Source organism: Pieris rapae, chromosome 15, assembly GCF_905147795.1.
Source record: "Pieris rapae chromosome 15, ilPieRapa1.1, whole genome shotgun sequence".
NCBI classification, from domain to species: domain Eukaryota; kingdom Metazoa; phylum Arthropoda; class Insecta; order Lepidoptera; family Pieridae; genus Pieris; species Pieris rapae.
In genome coordinates this window covers 101,705-121,725 of record NC_059523.1, presented here as the reverse complement: position 1 = coordinate 121,725, position 20,021 = coordinate 101,705, and the positions used below count along the sequence as shown (strand labels likewise).

General features: G+C 37.1%; 3 protein-coding genes across 10 annotated transcripts; 1 reads left to right on the top strand and 2 right to left on the bottom strand.

Moving 5' to 3' along the window:
* Window positions 1-224: 224 nt before the first annotated feature.
* LOC110996179 (acidic fibroblast growth factor intracellular-binding protein) lies at window positions 225-3,500 on the bottom strand. The gene is made up of 8 exons (XM_022263738.2): window positions 3,202-3,500; window positions 2,356-2,452; window positions 1,526-1,627; window positions 996-1,451; window positions 852-920; window positions 680-766; window positions 515-613; window positions 225-431 (listed from the first exon to the last, which is right to left on the bottom strand). The coding sequence occupies exons 1-8, from the start codon at window positions 3,284-3,286 to the stop codon at window positions 353-355; spliced, it is 1,074 nt and encodes a 357-aa protein (XP_022119430.1). The 5' UTR covers window positions 3,287-3,500; the 3' UTR covers window positions 225-352.
* Window positions 3,501-5,743: 2,243 nt separating this feature from the next.
* Window positions 5,744-8,290, top strand: LOC110996189 (zinc finger protein 761). Of its 2 annotated transcripts, none has more exons than XM_022263751.2 (3): window positions 5,744-6,023; window positions 6,262-6,402; window positions 6,548-8,290. In XM_022263751.2, the coding sequence occupies exons 2-3, from the start codon at window positions 6,263-6,265 to the stop codon at window positions 7,974-7,976; spliced, it is 1,569 nt and encodes a 522-aa protein (XP_022119443.2). In that variant the 5' UTR covers window positions 5,744-6,023; window position 6,262; the 3' UTR covers window positions 7,977-8,290. The 2 variants fall into 2 exon arrangements, with proteins under 2 accessions (XP_022119443.2, XP_022119442.2); XM_022263750.2 differs by having other exon boundaries at window positions 5,745-6,063.
* A 174-nt stretch (window positions 8,291-8,464) lies between these two features.
* LOC110996190 (choline/ethanolamine kinase) lies at window positions 8,465-18,228 on the bottom strand. Of its 7 annotated transcripts, none has more exons than XM_022263757.2 (9): window positions 18,078-18,221; window positions 16,858-16,990; window positions 15,286-15,407; window positions 13,146-13,272; window positions 12,909-13,061; window positions 12,607-12,786; window positions 12,191-12,517; window positions 12,032-12,112; window positions 8,465-10,550 (listed from the first exon to the last, which is right to left on the bottom strand). In XM_022263757.2, the coding sequence occupies exons 3-9, from the start codon at window positions 15,396-15,398 to the stop codon at window positions 10,236-10,238; spliced, it is 1,296 nt and encodes a 431-aa protein (XP_022119449.2). In that variant the 5' UTR covers window positions 15,399-15,407; window positions 16,858-16,990; window positions 18,078-18,221; the 3' UTR covers window positions 8,465-10,235. The 7 variants fall into 7 exon arrangements, 6 of the variants coding, with proteins under 6 accessions (XP_022119449.2, XP_022119448.2, XP_022119446.2 ...); XM_022263756.2 differs by lacking the exon at window positions 18,078-18,221 and adding an exon at window positions 17,347-17,573; XR_006750710.1 differs by lacking the exons at window positions 16,858-16,990; window positions 18,078-18,221 and adding exons at window positions 11,623-11,789; window positions 17,347-17,575 and having other exon boundaries at window positions 10,412-10,550.
* Between the last annotated feature and the right edge of the window lie 1,793 nt (window positions 18,229-20,021).

Genomic DNA, 20,021 nt, shown 5'->3' with positions numbered 1-20,021 from the left:
ACACATTTAAGAACATGTCTAGAAGTTTACTCTGTGGGCCTCCCATGAGCATGATCCAGCCGAGACTGGAAAGGTTCCTAGCATGTATTCGTACCATGAATTGGAATCGATGGATAAATTTGTTTGAGGTTTTATGAAGTTTTGAAATTTAACTGTCAAACTTACTTCAATAGATGTGTATGAGAATAAATCAATTTTAAAAATTATTTGAAATAATTCATCAATCACAATAAGATTTTGTTTTATTTAACCAAACAATCACAAGTTCATTCAAAAAATTCATTTTAATTCAATGTGTTAAATGTTTAATACATAGAAATATATACTTGAATTCCGCGTTGCGCCTGCGCCGCTACGAGTGGTACATGGTCAGCAGACATTGGCTGATGACGCGCATGTACCGCTCCCACACTGACTTCAGATCTGCCTCCCTGAGACAACGAGCATTCGGTGAGTTCTAAGAGATGTTCCTTCTCAACGTTTAACTCGATAAAACGCAGACAAGGAAAGTTACCGCAATACGTCCATCTGAAAGGCGCACTGCTCGTAGGCGGCGAGGAACTGAGAGAGGTCGGACTTCGGCCATCCGCCCGCGCGCAGAGGCTCGATGCATCTGCCGGAGGACCCTCGTCACTACTGCGCTTAGAGATCACTTTGATGCAATCTGACACACGTTTACCTCTCCAACAGGTCGATGAACAGGGAGCGCAGTTCTCGCGCCCGATGCAGGTTACAGGCCACTCCCACCAGGGCGCGCGTGTACACCCTGCGATGGTTTTCGACAACATATCGTTTAATAAAATCAAAATGGCTCAATGTCTCGATCAAAGATACGATTGAAATAATGTCACCTGAAGTTAAGCTCCAACTCTTGATAAGACTTCTCCAGGAGCTTGGGCTTCAGACGCATGCACACCAGACTGAAACGAAGACAGTCTATGTTATCTCGAGCGTCGGGTGGACGTCATCCGAGAGAGGACGATACGAAGACGCACTGCTTATGCTCCTTCTCCTTGTCGAGCAGCACTCGCAGCTCCCTCAGCTCGAGCAAGAACTCGCGGTCCATCTCGGTGTCGTAGTACTCCGGGCCCGAGCAGCCGTAAGTCCAGCCCGCCTGGACCGCTCGCGCGCAGCCGGCCAGCTCCGCGAACGACAGGTACTGCAGCTTGCGCTTGGCCGTATCGAAGCGCATGCAGGCCAGGAAGACCACGGCGCCGTACTTGGCGGCGAGGCGCTCGGACAGCAGGAAGGTGGCTCGCACGTTAGCCACCACGGAGCCCGGCATCTCTTCCACGGCTTTGAACACGCGCCTGACGTTGTCGAACTGGCGCCGGCAGCAGCGCAGCGGCGCCCCCGAGCGCTCGGACACCTCGTCCAGGTCCTTGCGGTGGCGAGAGGACAGCTTGCGCCCGACCAGCTCTCGGATCACTGCATCGTCCAGCTCGTAGTACCTGCGGATATCGCAACAGGAAATGTGTTCTCCCTACCGACACCTGCACAACCGACGGAGAAATCTCTAACATACTTCTCTATAAGCATCTGTTTGGTGGGCTCGTCCAGCTGGAAGATCATCTGTTCTGAAAGCTTTGCCGGAACGGTCAGCAGACGCTCTAACAGGGCAAATGTCCTGCAATACAAGATTTTATACTAACTACAAATATAAATTCAACTTTACTATCTATGTGAACATTTATCATCCGCTTGTGTAGTGAAGAAAAGCTCTGTGAGGAAAACGGAATTACTTAGACTCAAAAAACCAATGGTATGTCTGAAGCACTGCGGCCACAGTCAGTGATATACTTGCCTATTAATAAAAAAATTAAAACAAAATAAATATATCTTAGCCAAGATTAAGGGATGTAATGTTGTAGTTTGTTTTTATTGACATGTAACAACTACCTACCTACCAATTCACATGTTACAAAGACAAGCAATATTATTTTTATACTAAATGCTTATATAGGAAAGAAACCACCAAATTTTTTTAAAGGAATTAAGTAAAGTAGTAGTAGCAGGACAACATTCTCATTCCAAAGAGGCACCACCTCCAGAAAAAGTTCAATCAGTGAATTAAGTTAAAAAAATCCATCGTCTATGTCAATTCGGAGGTTCTAAATTAAAAAGAATTTTAATTTAGAAACTTTATTCTTTACTTATTATATTTTTATCAAGTCTGATTCAGTCGAACATAGTTTGTTAAAATAAAAAAATTGAGAATGGCATGAACTAAACTTGGTCAAGCTAACCTTATCCCTATCTTTAACTGTTTTATAAATAGTTCCTCTGGATTCTCACCCCAGAGAATAATATATATTATAATATGTAATAGTGGCTTATAAAGCCAAATATTCTTACCTATAATGATCAAGGACATCGCTTGCTATCAACTCTACAGTGGCCCCAGTTTGCTTGGTTACTGCTCTTTGGTGTAAAGTTGACACTGCTTCGCTTGCTGTTTATTCATTAAGTTCAGGTTATCATATTCTTTTTTATGTAACATCGAAAGACATTTAAGACTTTGTTTTCTTTATTTACTTAGATATTACATTAAAAGGCTGGCAACACACTCGCGAGCCCTCTGGCATTGAGTGTCCATGGGAAGCTCACCTGATGTTAAGTGATACTTAACATCAGGTGAGCTTCCTGCCAGTTTGCCCACTGTTCTATAAAAAAAAATATACGTAAAAAGGTAAAATTACAGCCACACATTTAGATTGGTGTCTTTTTTCTCCAATATACTGAAATATATTATTATTTCCTAATTATACTTGTATTTCATTGTTTGCAACTTTCTGTATTATTTACTGGTATAAAGTGTTTACTTTAATATCCAAAAAGTAGCTGAAACCAAATCAGAGTACCCCACTATCCATGTGGTCTTGTCTGCCCTAACCCTAGTGTATATAAAAAACGGAGCAGCAGAAGAGCAGCCCCCATCTGCTGTAACAAAGCACAGGCATTATGCAAGCCATAGCAGCTAAGGCTGGGACCAAAAAGTCGAAGCTAAGGAGGCTTGAATAAATACCTGTGCTTTGGTACGCAAGGGTTGAGAGACTGCATTTCCCGTATCGCCGGAGCTGTCCAAAAAATCTATTATTATTATTGTTGTTCGGTTAGGTTAAGTATATGGTAAAATAATAGTATGAAATAAAAAAACGGATATCCGTATCAATAGACGGAGCGTAAAAAATTTCTACTTACAGGAACAGCCTTCAATCCACAATTGGTAAATCTCTGGGTCTATGAGTGTGTAATTAGAAACAAAAACATCTACTTCTGTGTACATTGCAATAATTGACTTAGTAATATTATTCTAATTTATAAATAAATTTCATTCAGCATGGTACGGTTTTGTAATAGAGTTATAAAAACTTGGATGATATTTGATCAAAGTTATTTTTTATACTATTGACTAGAGTCTAGAAGTAATATTTTTATTAAACAATGTTTATTTATTTTTTAATGTAATGGGCTACTGTCGATTGTTGACAGTTAAAGTGACAGCAGTCCTGTATTGTTAGAACCAGTTATAGTCTATAGAGTGTAGTATAAGCACAGTCTGCACAGATATGTAATATACCAGTTTATTAAGTTACTAGCAGACTCGGCCAAGCGTTGCTGTGGCTAAGGTTTTTGTTATATTACATAGTAGTAAATTAATCAAGGGAAACCGTAGGAGAACTTATGTGAAACGTTGGTACCACGACACGGACCTAAACTAAACTACCTTTAACTCAGCGCCATCTGTTAGAATTGTATCAAATAATAAACAAATGTTAATGTTATCGTAATTTTAGTAAGGATGCCTATTTTTTTTGAAAATGAAATATAGCCTATGTCACTCAGGAATGATGTAGCTTTCCAACAGTGAAAGAATTTTTCAAAACTGCCAAGTAGTTTCGGAGCCTATTCAATTCATACAAACAAACAAAAAATCAAACCTTTCCTCTTTATAATATTAGTATAGACAAGAAAAAAAAACACAACAAAAAAAAAGACAAATTACGACACAATAAAAATGATTTATCACTTTTTGAAGTGAAACTTCTTTGGGCGCATGAGGGTAAAAAAATTTACGGAACGTCACGATGATGTGCAGCGTTTTTATCAAAGAAAATGGAAAGATCGAATGAGACCGATTGAGAGAGAGAGAGAGTAAAGGAGATCGACAAGAAATACACGCTATTGGTGTATTCGTTAAGTAGTTACATATTATAACTTTAGATGGCAATTCAGTCGCATAACATCTTGTGCAGTAAACGTACATTTTTTATTTATTTATTTATATTATCCTTACATAAAAAAGGTAAACACGATAAGAAATTTAATTCTTCTTATAAAAATAATTACACAATGCAATGCCTTTTTACAAATAATAAGAAACTGTGAAACATCATATGTTATTTATAAAAATAGATATGTAGTATATCTAGAAAACTTAACTTTACGACGAATGAGTACACTGTTGAGATAAAAGGTAAAGAAATAGTTTCTTTTATAACTAAAATAGCAACAGAAAGGTACCGAACCTAACCACCAACTTACTGTTCGTAAGTAAAATGGCAGACGCTGATTGCTCTGTGCTATTTACTAACAATAAAGCAACTGTAAATAACCCTTAAAATGGAATAAATATTATTACGACATATAAACAAAAATACGGTCTTCACTATGTGTGTACGAGCCAAGGCTGTACATTTTTCTCACTTAGGTTTTCTTAGTTTTGTAAGCGTGATGTTTCCCTATGTACGTGCCAAAGCTCGTCGTACATCATGCTCAGCTACAAACGTGAAGATTTCCAATGTATGTACCTGCCATGGTTATACATTTGGATCACTTATAAGCAGGACGATTCCCTTAATCGTCGGAGTCACGCCCCGAGAGTATAGCCAACCGCAGGCACTCTATTCTTCTGCAATTTACTAAGTCATGGGAGTTACACCCCGAGAGCATAGCCACTCTCTTCGATTGTTTAATTATAATTTTATTATATCGCTCATATTCTATTGTTATACGTAAGTGGTGAATATAAAGTAATCTATAAATCTTATATTATTTCCAACATCTGATGACCCAGAAACCGTACAATGTGAAACCAGATCAATATGAAAGGTACTATCAGTAGTCACTTGTCACAAGATCTACTCTGAAGAAATTAACGAATTTATCAAGTATTAATGACTGGCACAGAAATCTGGGTCACATGAACGTAAAAGTTCTGAAATATGCAAGAAGACTTGAAAACTTAATTGGCTTAAATTATGATGCATCGGAAGATTTACATGACTGTAAACTGTAAAGTATGCATACAAGCAAAACTGCACCGTGAACCTGCTCTACATAATAAAACAACTTAAAGAACAAAAAGTGTTGTATGGTTTTATGAAACCACGGTAAAGTGAAACTTTGTTTTTCACATTATAGACATTTAACTAAAAAATTTTGGAATAATATTCCATTAAGGGTATAAAATCGCTTTATCAATCTTAATTTTATGCTTGGAAAGTTGGAATGATAATGGGACTAATAAGACTAAGTCTCCTCACTTAAGTATATCACTTTAATGTCTTCTCTCTATAGTTATTATTGTTATTTTAGAAGCTTATCTAGTTCTATACTCTATCTACGGTTAACGCGAACCCTGGGCTTCCCCTACCCTACCATATAAGATACCTTACCACAGACATATTGATGTAGTTTTTTTATACGGACATATACTGTTGTGATGTAATCATGTAATCTGTGAACAAGGTCATAGATAGTACAATTGTAATTGTTAATTGATTATTTGGTTCTAAATTCTAATAACTAATTCTTACGACTTACACTAAAATCTAAATTCACTACATTGCTTTTACTCTGAATTCTGATAAGATTATTTTTATACCAATAGTAAATATGAGATACTATAAATTTCTGTAGTAGGAATAATTCTTTAATATGTTACTATTTTCATAATTATGATATATACTGCACATTCATTTAATCACTGCAGCAGCAGCAATACTGGGTTTTAACACAAAGTAAGAATGTTATCAAATCAGCTGATGCATTAACTGAAAGGTATTAAAATAAACAAACTCCTGTTTTATTTTGCTATCGTATCGCGTTTAAAAAATAGTATAGACAAACTTGTAAATAAAGCTTATATTGTGTTTATTTACTAACATGTAAGAAAAATATCCGCTCAAAGAATTAAGCCTTTTGTTTAAAGCTGCAAGAATTTGTCTCTATGTGTAACATATGTTGTTTTGTAATAAGGATGTCTGACAACGAGATAGAGAGCAGTGTTGTAACATGTGAGCCTGAAGAGGGTGAGCTGACCAATATGTTTGCAAGTGTATGGGTCAAAGTAGAAGTGCAGGCTGACGCTAATGTAGACACCCATTCTTCAAAACCCAGGTATGTCAATAATTTTCTTAAATATGAAACTATTTGTATTTAGTGAGTGAGAGGAATTAATTCTGACATTACCACTAGAACTGTATTGTGTTACGTAAAATATGGATTATATTACTATAATTTTTTTGTTTGTCTATTTTGTCAGGAAAAGTAAAAAGAAGAAGGGTAAAGAAGTACTTGCATGTCAACATTGTGACTACACAACTAAATATAAGAACTGTCTCAGATACCACATCCATGGTCATGATAACAAGTTACTTACATGTGAGCATTGCTCTTATACTACTAAATATCCAAATTCCCTCAATCGTCATTGTAAACTCCAACATGACCTCTCCCCAGAAGAAACCAAAGACAATACCTACAAATGTGAATATGAGAACTGTGAGTATGTAACTTACTATCGTTGGAACTTGAATGTCCATCAGCGAAAACATAAACTTGAAAAGCATCACAAATGTCCAAAATGTGACTATCGTACAGCCTATAGACATAATCTATTAAAACATAGTAAAAGCCATAATGAAGGAGTGTTCTTTAAATGTGATAAATGTCCATTTGTCACCAAATATGAAGGACACATCTCTAGACACCTTGCAAAAATACACAATGAAGTATCAGAGGGTGCAAATCGGTGTGATATGTGTGATTTCTCAACAAAGATCCGTTGGAGACTAAACACACACAAACAGCGTAGCCGGCAGAGCAATAACTTGAAGTGTGAGCATTGTGAATTTACAACCTTTTATATGTGTGAGCATAAAAAGCACAAAGAGTTACATTTTGGAGCTATTTATGTCAACAAGAATACGGAATCAAGTGTGTCTCAACCTCAACCTAGCTTGCCACCAGACATCACTAAAGTTGAACCAGAATCTCAACGGGACCAATATGTGATAGACCCTAACTGTCTCGATTGGAACAGCATTCAAGTATTGGAGTCTGAAGACAAAGAGAGACCATTCATGTGCTTAATGTGCTCGTATACCTCTAAATTTAAAGCAGCTGTTCAAAGACACTTTCAGAGACATCACACTGGCACTAAGAACCGACCATACAAATGTTGCAACTGTGACTTTTCAACAAAAACCAAAGATCAAATCGCTCTTCACAACAAACGTAGCAAATCTGATAAACTATTGCATTGCCCTATTTGCAGTTTTACAACTATGTTCAAGTGCCACCTAGCAATGCATCAAAAAACCCACTACACTTTTAAATGTACTATGTGTTCATATTCCTGCCGTCAGAAATATGATTTACAAAAGCACTATGCGGTTACACACATGGGAAAGGGTTTGAAATGTCATTTTTGTGATTATGTCGCAGCCAGGAAAGAGAGTCTTCTCTGTCATGAGGCAATTCACACGGGAAATAAGCCTTTTAAGTGCACCCTTTGCAACTACAGCTCAGTGAGACGATCTCTTCTGGATGTCCACACGAGAAGATTTCATTGTGATCAACGACCTGATGTCACCATAGTCAGCGATGACAAAATTGAGTCCCTCAAAGTACCGCTGCCCGAGTTATTAAACCAGTTGAAGGAAATAGAGTCATTTCAATATCCACAGTGATTAGATAAGTTTCTTAGGACATTTTTACACTATACATGATATAGCTATAGCCGTGTATATGAAATAGATTTTTATGTTAGTGATACTATATGATTTTAATAATACACTTTGTTGGAAATAAAATCGAGATAAGCAGTGTAATAGCTTGTTCGCAGATAACTGTCAAATTTTGTCACTTGCAATAATATAAGATTATTACAGATGTTCAGATATTAGACAAATTTAATTTTTTACAATACATTTAAGTAATAAAATAACTATTGTAGGTATAAGATACACTTGAACTTACATAAAATGTAAATAAAGGTCTTACTATAAAATTGGTTTTTAACTGTGAATTTTTTTACTTTATCTAAAATTTGTGAATAATCTAATTGCAAAAAAACTCTTACAAATGGAGTTTTTAATTGAATAAAACTTCATTTGTTAGAATTTTCTTGCAGTACATATACTTGCATAGAAAGATATGCAAAGATAAATAAAAAAAAAATATTTGAAACATTTTATTAAAATCCAGCACTAATTACAAAATGTCCCTCATACATCACAATAGTAGTACGCAGTATGTCTATCAATATTCTCACTTTGTACCGTCACAATTTATCAAAACATAACAGATTAATATAATTAAATAAAATCGAAATCACAGAAAACCTTGAAATGACAAAAAAGCTATGTTTGTATACATATTATTTCATGTTAGCTTTTTGGACTGTGCGTCAGAAATATTTTTTTCAAGTAATTACCAACGTAATTATCAAGACCTCGGTAAACGAGGACAACTAAAGCACTGTTCGGCGAGTGGCCTATTTTCTATAGGAACGAGTCTATATTTCGAAATTTAGGATTGAGATAATTTTACATTACCATTCAAACTCGTGATTAAGTACCGATTAATGACGTCGCTAAAACTTACATCGCAATAATTATCATCCGCATTATATACATTTAATAAATAATAAATTAAACAATTAAAAAATCTGTTGTATTATATAAGTACTCAAAATTAATCTAGTTGTGGTTCTTGGGAAAGCAGGGCGAGGTTCAATTATATGAAAGTAAAACATTCAAGATCCGATATTACACCTACAACATATTACCTATTCGGTTCGAACAACTAACGTTCTCTTTGGATACATCTTGTTTTATATAAACGATTATACAAAGAAAAGGCAAAACGCTTAAGCGGAATATTAGCTTTATTATACTGGATAATACTTCATTTTAACAGCGTTAACGAGTCGATATAATTTATTTACAGGTATGTCAGATAAACAATTTATACGTCTAGAATGGTTTGGCTCGACTGTTTTCTGAAATATTGAAAAGGATCAGTCACACAGGAACTGACTTTAAACTCGGGAGGGCGTGTCGTTGAGCAACGACTTGGCTGCCCTGAAGCACACAGAAGAGCCCCATGTGAGTTAAGTGCGTCTCAGGTTCGAGTTAGCGAACTGCTTTGGACCCAAACTGTCCGGAATGCGGTCCGCTCGCACATCAGTCAAATCCCTCTCGCCTCCGACTTCTATATGTATATATATATACGTATACAATATACATCGACAACTTGTCAAAACTTCATTAATTTCAAGCGAAGAATAAAATATTTCGTTAAATAATTGTAATATCTCTTACTACACTAGTGTTTTTCGATTTGAAAATGCGACATCTAGCGGCGACGATTGACGCTTTGACAAAGTTTAATGAATAAATCGATTTTCCCAATTTCGTATCGGCCGACACGCCCCGAGTGAGTGACGTCACACGATACGTTCAGGAATAATTTATTTACAACTTATACCAATACTTTTTTTTAGTTTATTTGTTCGACGAGGAATTAACATTTATTCAATTCTATTCTACGTCGTCGAGCAAACGAACCGGAGAAAAGAAAGTTACCGTCTCGATCAGTCTTTTTACAATTATTTCTTACCGGTTCCCACCGACTGGCTCTTTTTTATATGCACGAACGCGATTGCGGAGAAAGAGACGCCAAGAGACCGCGTCATCCAAAATATGTACACGACAATAAGACATCTACAATATTTACATCTATCGGGGCGAGGTCTCGGTCATATTTTTTTTTAATTTACGATATTTATTTGTGCATTTTCTATTCGGGATCGATCTGTCGTATGACTAAATAGGAATCTGCCGGCGGAGGGGCGTCTCGCTCTAAATAATAATATGCTTAAAAGAACGTCTCGCTGAGAACCTTCAGGTGGACACGACCGCGTGTCAGGTGTCTCCGGCGCCGGTTCATATGTCCACCTCGCAGATTTTCCTCTTGTGAGGGAGACCGCACTTCTCCTTTTTGATCAGCTCCCGCTTCAGCCGCATGTAGGTCTCCAGACGAGACAGGGCGAACTCCCAGTACCCGAACGGTATCTGGCTCTTGGAGGCGTTGACGATCGACCAGAGACTCCAGAAGAGGTCGCTCACGGGTTGAAAGGCGTCCACCTCGCCCAGCAGCTGGTTGACGTCAGCCACGGACGGCGCCTCCGCCTCCGGGCCCCCGCCGGCCCGCGCGCACCCGCCGCGGTAGGCCTTCAGGTACTCCTTTATGAAGATCTCCTGCAAAGCCCTCGACTTTTGTATTAGCCCGCACACGCGACCTTCGGCGCAGGCAGCGATCGCGACTTCAATTATGTTCTTGCACAAAGACACCAACGACAACACTGAGATCGGGATCGCTCTCGCCATTTCTACTTACAACTTGCTGGCGCAGAAGAGAAATGTCTTTAGACATTCAATTTAATTTTTTAACAGTTTAAAATTATTAATTTTACTAATCATATGGAATAGTAATGTTCTATCGTTTCTGATCAAACGAAAGTGATCAATTCAATCTTTAATTTCTAGTGAAAGTACTTCACATGATTCATTCATTTCATTGAGACAGGACCTCTCAGTGGCAGCAAAGACAATTAAAGTAAAAAACAAATCATTGATGAAATATAAAGCTTTGGACCCTGACGCGATAATGATATACTGAGCACTGATTCCATTGCAGTGGACCACATCAACGATCATCCCCCCTCAAAAAAAAAGGTGACATGTAACAAGATAAGCTTAATGTCCAACATCTCTAGTTTTTGCGAAAGTAATTTTGCGTCGAATTCCTAGAAATCTGGATAAAAACCAACCTATAGAGCGGGTTTTATTGTTGCTTCATCGACTCAACTCAACAAGGCATTGAAATTCAGACTAAATGGTTTCCATTGTAAAAGAGTGAAATAAGTTTTACTGCAGTCACAATTTTTACTCTATTACTTTGATTGTCTTTGGTGATCATCGTTCAGTTTTTACTCTCAGAGTGCACAACATTTTAAATATTATTTGTATTTGGAAACCGAAAAATAGTGTGACCGGTGGATTCCTCCGAGATAACTACTTTTGTCCGAAGTGCTATCGTTAGCAGTCGTCGTAATTCGACAATCAAATCGGTATTAATAGAATGAAGAAGAAACAAGGAAGCGAGTGAAGAAATCCATCGGTTATAATTTTTATAAATTAAGAACCAAGAGCTCGGGCCGCTCTGCCGTATCGAGGGAGCGGCGAGAATCGAAATGATCTCACACACTTCGGTTAACGAGCCTACTCGGAGATGTTCGAGAAGACGATACGGGAGAGCGTTTACACTTACGAGAGTTGACACTTGTTTTAACATTCGCCGCAACAGAGTATCCGTGCGTACTGTCGGAATGTTTAAACAGGCGGCGAGGCGAGATTAGGTGGAACCGTTTCCTCCTCGCGCCGAGCGAGCCAGGGCTAAGGCGGACGCGGCGCGTGGACCTCGCGCCCCATCCCCGGCTACAAATAACCAAAACTCACACGAGCGGCGTAACGGGGGCGTAAGCTAAATGTACACCCACCCGTACCCGACGCTCTGTCGTCACAGACGTTTAATTCGGACTATCGCGTCGGCAAAGACATCGACCGCGCAAATTGGAATAATAAAGAACGTAAGAGAAAGAAGTGCTATATGCGGTCGAGCGATGCCAACATAGAAGCGATATTTGCATTCGATGCCGTTTGTCTATTCGCGGCTTTACCTTCTGCTCGAGCGTGGGTTCCTGGTCCAGATACTCGAAGTAGAAGGGATGCTGGGAGTTGCTGTAGTCGTAGCTCCACTCCTGCAAGAACGGAACGGTCAGCGGAATGTCAATCGGCGACCGGAGAGAGAGGGAGGAGGGGGGGGGGGCGACACGTGCCTGGAAGTGGTTGGCGATGTCGAAGGCGCGATGGTTGTAGGCGCAGTACTCGAAGTCGATGAGCATCAGCCGCGGCTCGCCGAGGTCCGACAGGCTCGAAGACACAGAGTCGCTCGAATCTTCCAGGGGATAGGTCTGCACTAGCACTCCTTCCTCTTCTTCCGCGCTCGTCTCTTCTTCGACCAGAAGCACGTTTCCCTCTTGCATGTCGTTGTGGCAGAAGACGACGGGAGAGTTGACGGTGTCGGTCAGCTTCCGCACCCACTCGATTTCCGCGTCCCACTCGACTGCGCGGAGTCGCTCCATAATTTTGCGTTCCTCGCCTTTCTAAAATTACCCATCGATATGAGAGGGAGTGTGCACTTCTGCGACGAGAGCCCAACCCATAAATTATACACTTCTATCTTTATACGTACCAGATCGTGCACCGTGAACCGTTCCTCTCTAGCGGTCCGCAGCCACTTAGACATGGTCTTCCACAGCCAGTTGGGTTCCTTCGACAGCGGGACCTCCATGCAGTGTATGGCCGCCATCTTCTCCGCTATCTTCATGGATAGGGCTGGCTCCGATAGCTCCTTAGTGAGGAGAGATCGCGCCTACGTTTCAAAATATTAGGTCAGTCGAAGAACAGAATGAACTCGCGAGCCTTCCGGCGACCGTGGCCATCCGTTTGCCCGTTTAATATAAAAACATTAAAATACATATTAGTGAAATATACCGGAATATATGCCTCGATGCGTCCCCCTGAGAACACCCCGTGCAGTTTGGGTCCGAGACGTCGCTCGGACAACAAAGTGAATATCACCGATTCGGTTACGATCGCATCCATCGCTCGCTCGCCGTGCACCTGGCCGTAAATACGCAGCAACACCTGGGAAAGTGGCCCCGCCCAGCTTTACGATTCATTCGGCTTTGGGACAGTGTTTACCATACATGGCACGGGCGAGTGAAGTACCTTTTTGGGCTCGTCAAGCGAAAAAGAGTGTTCGCTGAGCGTCTTGATGCGGTCTTGCGGCGCGTCGCGATACGAGGCCCGCGACTCCGGCAAAGCGACGTAGTATAAGAAGTTGGACAGGCCTCCGCTGGAATAGACATTATCTTAGTATAACTAAAATCGGCTGTAGCCTGTATCAAATCAATAAGAATATTTTGTTAAATGAATGTTGTTTAAACAAGTTGCATTCATTAATCTAATAATGAAGCCTCCTGTTGATGTAAGTATTTATTACATGTTTGTTTCATTATTTTTATTTTTGTTACAATATCTTCAAATGTGTAAAGAACCTAAGAAGACTTTATTTAAATTTGTTGAGACTATTTCACATTTGTATATAAACCGTGGCAATTTTATTGGAATAACATAGCTATTTGAAGATATTGTAACATCAATAAAAATAATTAAGCAAACTCATAAATATTCACAATGGCGTCTTTAATTGATGCGGTCGTTTCTCATTAGACCGTGTTTGAATGCCATTGCAATGGAAATTAATGTTCATCAAAGCAATCTCTAAGAAATATTATGCGTCTCATAAATGCCTCGTAAACAAGGGGAATGGCCCGTCTGAATCCTTTCAGTGTTTACCATCGAAACAACTGAGGACACTTGTAATGAACATTGAAGATAACATTATTTATTTAGCTATGAATCATATAATGTGGGCCATCGGAAAAGTACAGCTGATAACATCAATCTATTAAGACGTAGTTGTACTGTTTGTCAGACCACGTGTTGTATTTAAATCCTTGTACCTCGGATTGAGCAACAAACGAAGGCAGCCGTTTTTAAAAGGTAAAGAAAACTCGATTAAAGTCATACAAATGTTATTAGAATTCTTTATTACAATGAACAGTACATTTCATTAGCTCTGAAGGTGACCCTTGCATTGGTTTTCCTCAGTGCGAATAAAAATACAAGCATAAATGGATGTACGTTTCGCTTTTTAAAATTAACATGACTTATGACATTGCTCACTGTCGCTCACGACTATTGCTTTTGTGGACATATTATAGAATTATCTGGAAATCTGTGTATCTTATTATCATATTAATCCCGGTAGTTTGTATTTTGCAGTAACTGGGTCTATATGAATATCGATGTAATTTTGTTAAACATTAATCTATTATTAGGGACAATTTGTGTTCCAGTAAAAGATCATAGTGAGAAAGCTTAGTTTATCGCGTGTCGCGCGTGCCTTGCGCTGATCGTTCGTTCAAGGTCACGGACGCCTTGTATTTACGTTTTTTACTCGTTGTTATTGTCAATCAAAGATAAGGTCAGATAAAACCATTCCGCCCTCATTTTTTATTCCATTTTACTGAGAAGTATATTTGTAATTGATTATTTGAATACGCGTCTGACACGCAATTACATTTTCATGTTTTCTTATTTTGCTTTCAAGAGGGTAAACACATTTATTTATATATATTGGTATATTGCGTCGCGATTCTTCAAGGCCCAACTAAACACGTCTCGAACTGTGATCATTATTTACAAACAACAGTAATTATTCCTCATTTTAACATCCGGCAACATATAATAATATTTTGCGATCTTGCTTTTATATTGACTAAGTAGGTATACATCCTTCGTGCCTTTTAGTATTATATTATGTGTGTAATATTGTGTCTATGACTAATGAGAGAGTCCGTAACGTATCATTTGTTTCGATTTTCTTGGAGAAGACAGAAAAGGGCATTGCTTATCATTTCTCAACACACAACTGTTTCTGTTTAAAGGATTTGTTCAACCAAATCCTCGTGAAATATAGGAATTATCAATACTTATTTCAAGCGGAATGCTGCAGTTTGCGAGATATGAAACAATAAAATTTTGTTTAATTTATAAAAAAAGAGAGTAGTTGTTTGACGACATATTTTTTTCCAATATAGTACGCAGTACGCACATTTATCTTTATGCTTTGTTACACACAGAACTCAAGGGTGAAACTAGAGTTTTGTCTCAATCAAATTTATTTTTTTATGAATAAGACCGTTACACAAGTTGTGTGTTTGTTTAGTTTTGAAAAAGATGGAAGAGACAACTTTACCGCAATTGTCACCCATCGAGAGAACTGAGAGACTGTTTACTTTACCTAATCCTTTTGAAGTCTAGGTCTCTGGGATCTACAGTCTTCCAGGCGCCGTGGAGGTAGTTCCGACAGATCCTTCCAGCCACTTCACGCATTTCTTCCTCGCTTCCGCACATCTGTAGTTTCTGTAAGCGACGAGGGAATATGAAGGTTATATTACAAGTGGATGTTGTCCTTAAGATGAATAAGAACTAGTTTATTAGAATTTCAAATAGCTTTGACGAAGTAATACATTCATCACCCGTTAAAAGGGCATTATTAGCTTAAGAATATATCCTACCTAAATGATAAAAAAATATTAAGCTTGCGAGCCAAGGCAGGTAGGTCAGCAGTTGACTATTTTTGGCAGGGAGATCACAACATTATACAGATGTTGATCGCTTCAGTACATTTAATTATCAATCATATCACCTGCTGTAGTTATTCACAATCATGTTTATTGTTGGTTCATAGATACTACATTAATAAAAGGTAATAAAAATATTATTGTGATTTGGCGCGTTAATTAAAATATGTATGTATACAATATTTTAATTAACGTGCCAAATCACAATGATATAAGATTGTTTATGTGTCATCCATATTGTTTTGTTTACTCAATGTTACAAACTGCAAGTTCTTCTATTATGTACATAAATATGTGAACAAATGGAATTGGTATAAAAAAGATATTATTTATATAAAATAATGATAATTATTTTAAGCGTTAATACATCTATGACATGTGGTACATGTCACTTTGTGGCAGTTATAAAGTGCCATAGAGACCCATTCACTCAAATCCAAAAATAATAATATCTTTGGCCTTCACCTCGCACAAGCCACACAATAATTATTTATCTTTACAATAGGATGAAGCACTTTTTAATGTACCCATATAGCCACATAACTTTTTTATGTTAGACCATATATTATATTGCTTATTAGCTTAAGCCTATTAAAATAGGCTATATTATACTTAAAGATAAATGTCAAAGTTATAGCACTGAACTTGGTAATTGATTTAGGTTTAAAAAAGCAAAGGTGTTTCGTTTTCTTTTCATTATACTGGGAGCAATAAACTGATTGCTTTACAGTGCTATTGTAAAATTAATGATAAGATATCAGGTAACACATAGTGAGGATTATGTTGCTATGTGGTTGTTGTAACATCAAGGACAATCATAAATTCAACATGCTGTTGTTAGAGTCTCTAGAATAAATGACTGTGCTAAAAACACATTCTAAATAAGAAATATAGCAGAGCTATTGAAAGTGAACTTCTCAGCTTTAATCAATTCCAAACTTTTTTTAACAAAATATTATTTCTATGAATTTATACTAAATATAAGTACAGTGTTTTACAGCACTTTTATTATGACAATACTTAATCAATTAGTTAATTGAGAGCAGCTTGTTGTGATTACTAATTGACACAATCATATAGTGGAATTTTCCCTTGATAAATTAATATAAAGCACTGATAAAATAATACAAACATACAAAGTGAAATACATATCATTGGGTTGGGATGCTAACATATTTTTGTTCTCAAAGGATATCCTAATATTAGATTATAAAATAAAAAATAATAACCTATTAGTATGTTCTCCAATATTATTTAATTAAATGTAACATTTAAAGCACTATTGTGGCAGCTCCTTTCTTAATTAATGTAAATAGTTCTAAAATATTAAGTGTTCAGGTCCAGGTATACTAGCCCAGGATACTGTAAGTGAAGGAAGAATTTAGATAAAAAGCGAAAACATTTAAATACTGTACTTTATAGTAGTAATATTAATGTATTTGATAAGAGAATTGTTGTGCAGTATCACTTATCAGTCAGACAGTAATAAAATTCAACAGTCAAGTCTATGCAAACTTATTTGTTCTAAGATGACAAACATTGTTCGAACATATTTTCCAACACAATGAAAGTATTTTTTTTATTTCATGATATTCATTTCACAAGACAAACACCACCACTATCCACTGGAAACCTTTATATTTTCCTGTGACGTAATATAAAATTTTCCACAAAAATTATAGTTAAGTCGTGAGTGAACAATTAGTTAACGAACAAACCTCCAACTCGCGAACATAACGCCTCACAAACATTTGTGTTTTTAACTGATAGCATTTTCTTAATATTGTCCCTATGCCAATCATTTTAAAATGAAACTGTTTTCTTGAATTACTAAAATATTTTTTTACGCGGTTTTTAACGTTTTTCAGCGATCAGTTAATTTCGCGCCGGTACGTCGTTCTATGTGTGCGTGAATATATTGATTTTTGACACTGACACAGCCGTCAAATATTTTCAACAACTGTGACGCAATCTGTAAAATAATTGACGTTATGTATTTATATTTGTAGCCGTAAATAATGAATCGAAATTAACTTTGAAGTAATTTGGATATGGATATTTTTTAAATACCGAAAACATTTGGTACACTTGAATTTTATTAATAACTAATAATATAATTTCTTACTTCTACGTAAATACAGTTAAAATAAGCGGGGTATTTTAAAAGGATTTTAAAAATTGTAAATTAAAGTTCTTTACTTACAAATAAATAATATAATAGGTATCATTTATGTCCAACATTCTTAAAAAGGTGATCTCATTATTATAATAACATAAGATTACGTTATTTAGTTGTATTATTTTAAGTTAAAAATACATAATATTGCATTTTCCAATTCTAGCATAATACATACGTCACAGGGTGGTCTGATGTTCGCGATGCAAATTATCGTTTTTGCAAACTGAAAGCCTTCTCGCTGTTAGGATTTATTGGAACTTAAAATATTACCTTAGCCATCGTTTTGAAGAAGTATTTTTGAAAGTTAATACAGAATATATTTATTTTTAATTCAATTACAAAAATACACCAGTGCTTATTCAAATTAAAACGTCTGAACTGCGCAAGCTAAAAATCGTAACTGACGAGAGACGAAAGCCGTCACTCGTCAGCCGTCAAATGTCAATTCATTTTTGAGTTGAGAGTTGAGACCCGAGACTGGAAAATTAACGCGTACTGTTGACGCGTTTGCCAAGAACACTTACTTGAACTGAGACAGTAGTGTTGCCATCATATTATTGTAACATTTCAAGTACATAATTCATATATAGATTTATAAAAAAAAATAATAAAATGTTCTCTAACACGAATTGTTACAATTCAGGGAGTCGATGCAGTGTATTCATTGAAAGTTCGAGGATGTCAATCAATGTTCGACATCGTAACAGATTTTATTTTGAGATGATGATAATTCGTGAGATGTTATAATGAATCGTGGTGGTTGTGATACTTAATTTTTTTTATAACGAATATGATTTTAAGTAAAAGAGGTCAGCAAAGAAAAAGAATATGTAAAGGTATCTCAATATTTATTAACTCAGAAAAAGTAGCAATAATCAAATGTTTTTTTTTGTATTTCCCTCAATTATGCCAGTAAACTTATATATGATTTTAAGTAAAAGAGGTCAGCAAAGAAAAAGAATATGTAAAGGTATCTCAATATTTATTAACTCAGAAAAAGTAGCAATTATCAAATGTTTTTTTTTTGTATTTCCCTCAATTATGCCAGTAAACTTATATCTTTCTTGTTACATGTTTATCTTTTACAGTCGAATTACGACGCGAATCTAACCCAAGTGTCTTCTTTCTTTAATTTGTTTTATTGGACTCAAATCAACTCAAAGCGAGCAATGAGCGGCTCTTTGTTATCTGGCTTCCTCACTCGCTGTGTAACATGATAGCCGGAGCCGGTTCTAGACGAGTGTAACGTGTAATGTTCGAATTCTACGTTTGGACAGTACTATGAGCACTAGTGCACGCACGGGCTGATCTATTGGATGTCGGGTTATTTCCGCGAACACAAAAACGCTCGCAGTGGTCGTTTTGGTGCAAAATGATTTGTTACACAATTCGCGTTGCGTTCATGTAACGTCCACAGGAACGCAAAGTCCACTTAATCTTACATCTCGTTACACTGCGTTACACTGGTCATTCCAGTGGGCTTAGATACGTTGAAAATGGCAATTTATGACTCGTGTCGACAAATTTTCATAAACATTTAGTTTTCGATTCTACGTAGTTGATCTCAAAGTTCTGTCACGGGCATATTATTTTTAAATTTGGAACATGATTTTATAAAAACAATATTGCATTCTATTTTTCAAGGTTTGACTATTGTTTCAAAACAAAAAACAATCACTTCTCGTAATTTTTCTCGATGGAGTGGACTTGAAGAGAAGTATAATAAACAGAATGATAGAGTGTAAACTATAAGTTCTGAAGAAGCTGGAAATAAAGTTGCAATGGTACAACAACGACATAATCCATCATCAGGCACCGGTAATGGTCTGTTTGGGACACTCCCATTATGGGCCAACTTAGGTTTATTTTTGCGAAAAGGGGATCAAAACCTGGGAATAGTTGTACCAAGACATGGTTCTGGCTTGTCAAAGACCTGCCCAGCGTGCTATTTGCGGGACATCACTTCATGTTCCAGCAGGATTCTTGCCTGCACACAAAGCCACTCTAGCCTGGTTTGAGCGTCAAAACATCGACTTATTTAGACATGAGGATTGGCTTTCCTCCAGTCCAGGCCTTAATCCTTTGGACTATAAGATTTGGCAGGTCTTACAGAGGATAGTTCTGTAATAAATCTCATAAAAATTTGGAGAGTCTGAAGTCATCTTTAAAAAAAGGCAGTCACTAAAATCGACATGAATATGTTGCGTGCTGCGA

Coding starts and splice junctions, on each gene's coding strand:
- LOC110996179 (XM_022263738.2), bottom strand. CDS start 3,286: ATGTACACAGAAGTAGATGTTTTTGTTTCTAATTACACACTCATAGAC. Junction 1,452..1,525: donor AAACAGATGCTTATAGAGAA/GTATGTTAGAGA, acceptor CGATATCCGCAG/GTACTACGAGCTGGACGATG. Junction 432..514: donor TTTCAGATGGACGTATTGCG/GTAACTTTCCTT, acceptor TCGTTGTCTCAG/GGAGGCAGATCTGAAGTCAG.
- LOC110996189 (XM_022263751.2), top strand. CDS start 6,263: ATGTCTGACAACGAGATAGAGAGCAGTGTTGTAACATGTGAGCCTGAA. Junction 6,403..6,547: donor ACCCATTCTTCAAAACCCAG/GTATGTCAATAA, acceptor CTATTTTGTCAG/GAAAAGTAAAAAGAAGAAGG.
- LOC110996190 (XM_022263753.2), bottom strand. CDS start 17,430: ATGATTGGCATAGGGACAATATTAAGAAAATGCTATCAGTTAAAAACA. Junction 12,787..12,908: donor GCATCGAGGCATATATTCCG/GTATATTTCACT, acceptor TTTGAAACGTAG/GCGCGATCTCTCCTCACTAA. Junction 12,518..12,606: donor GGTTCACGGTGCACGATCTG/GTACGTATAAAG, acceptor GGGTAATTTTAG/AAAGGCGAGGAACGCAAAAT.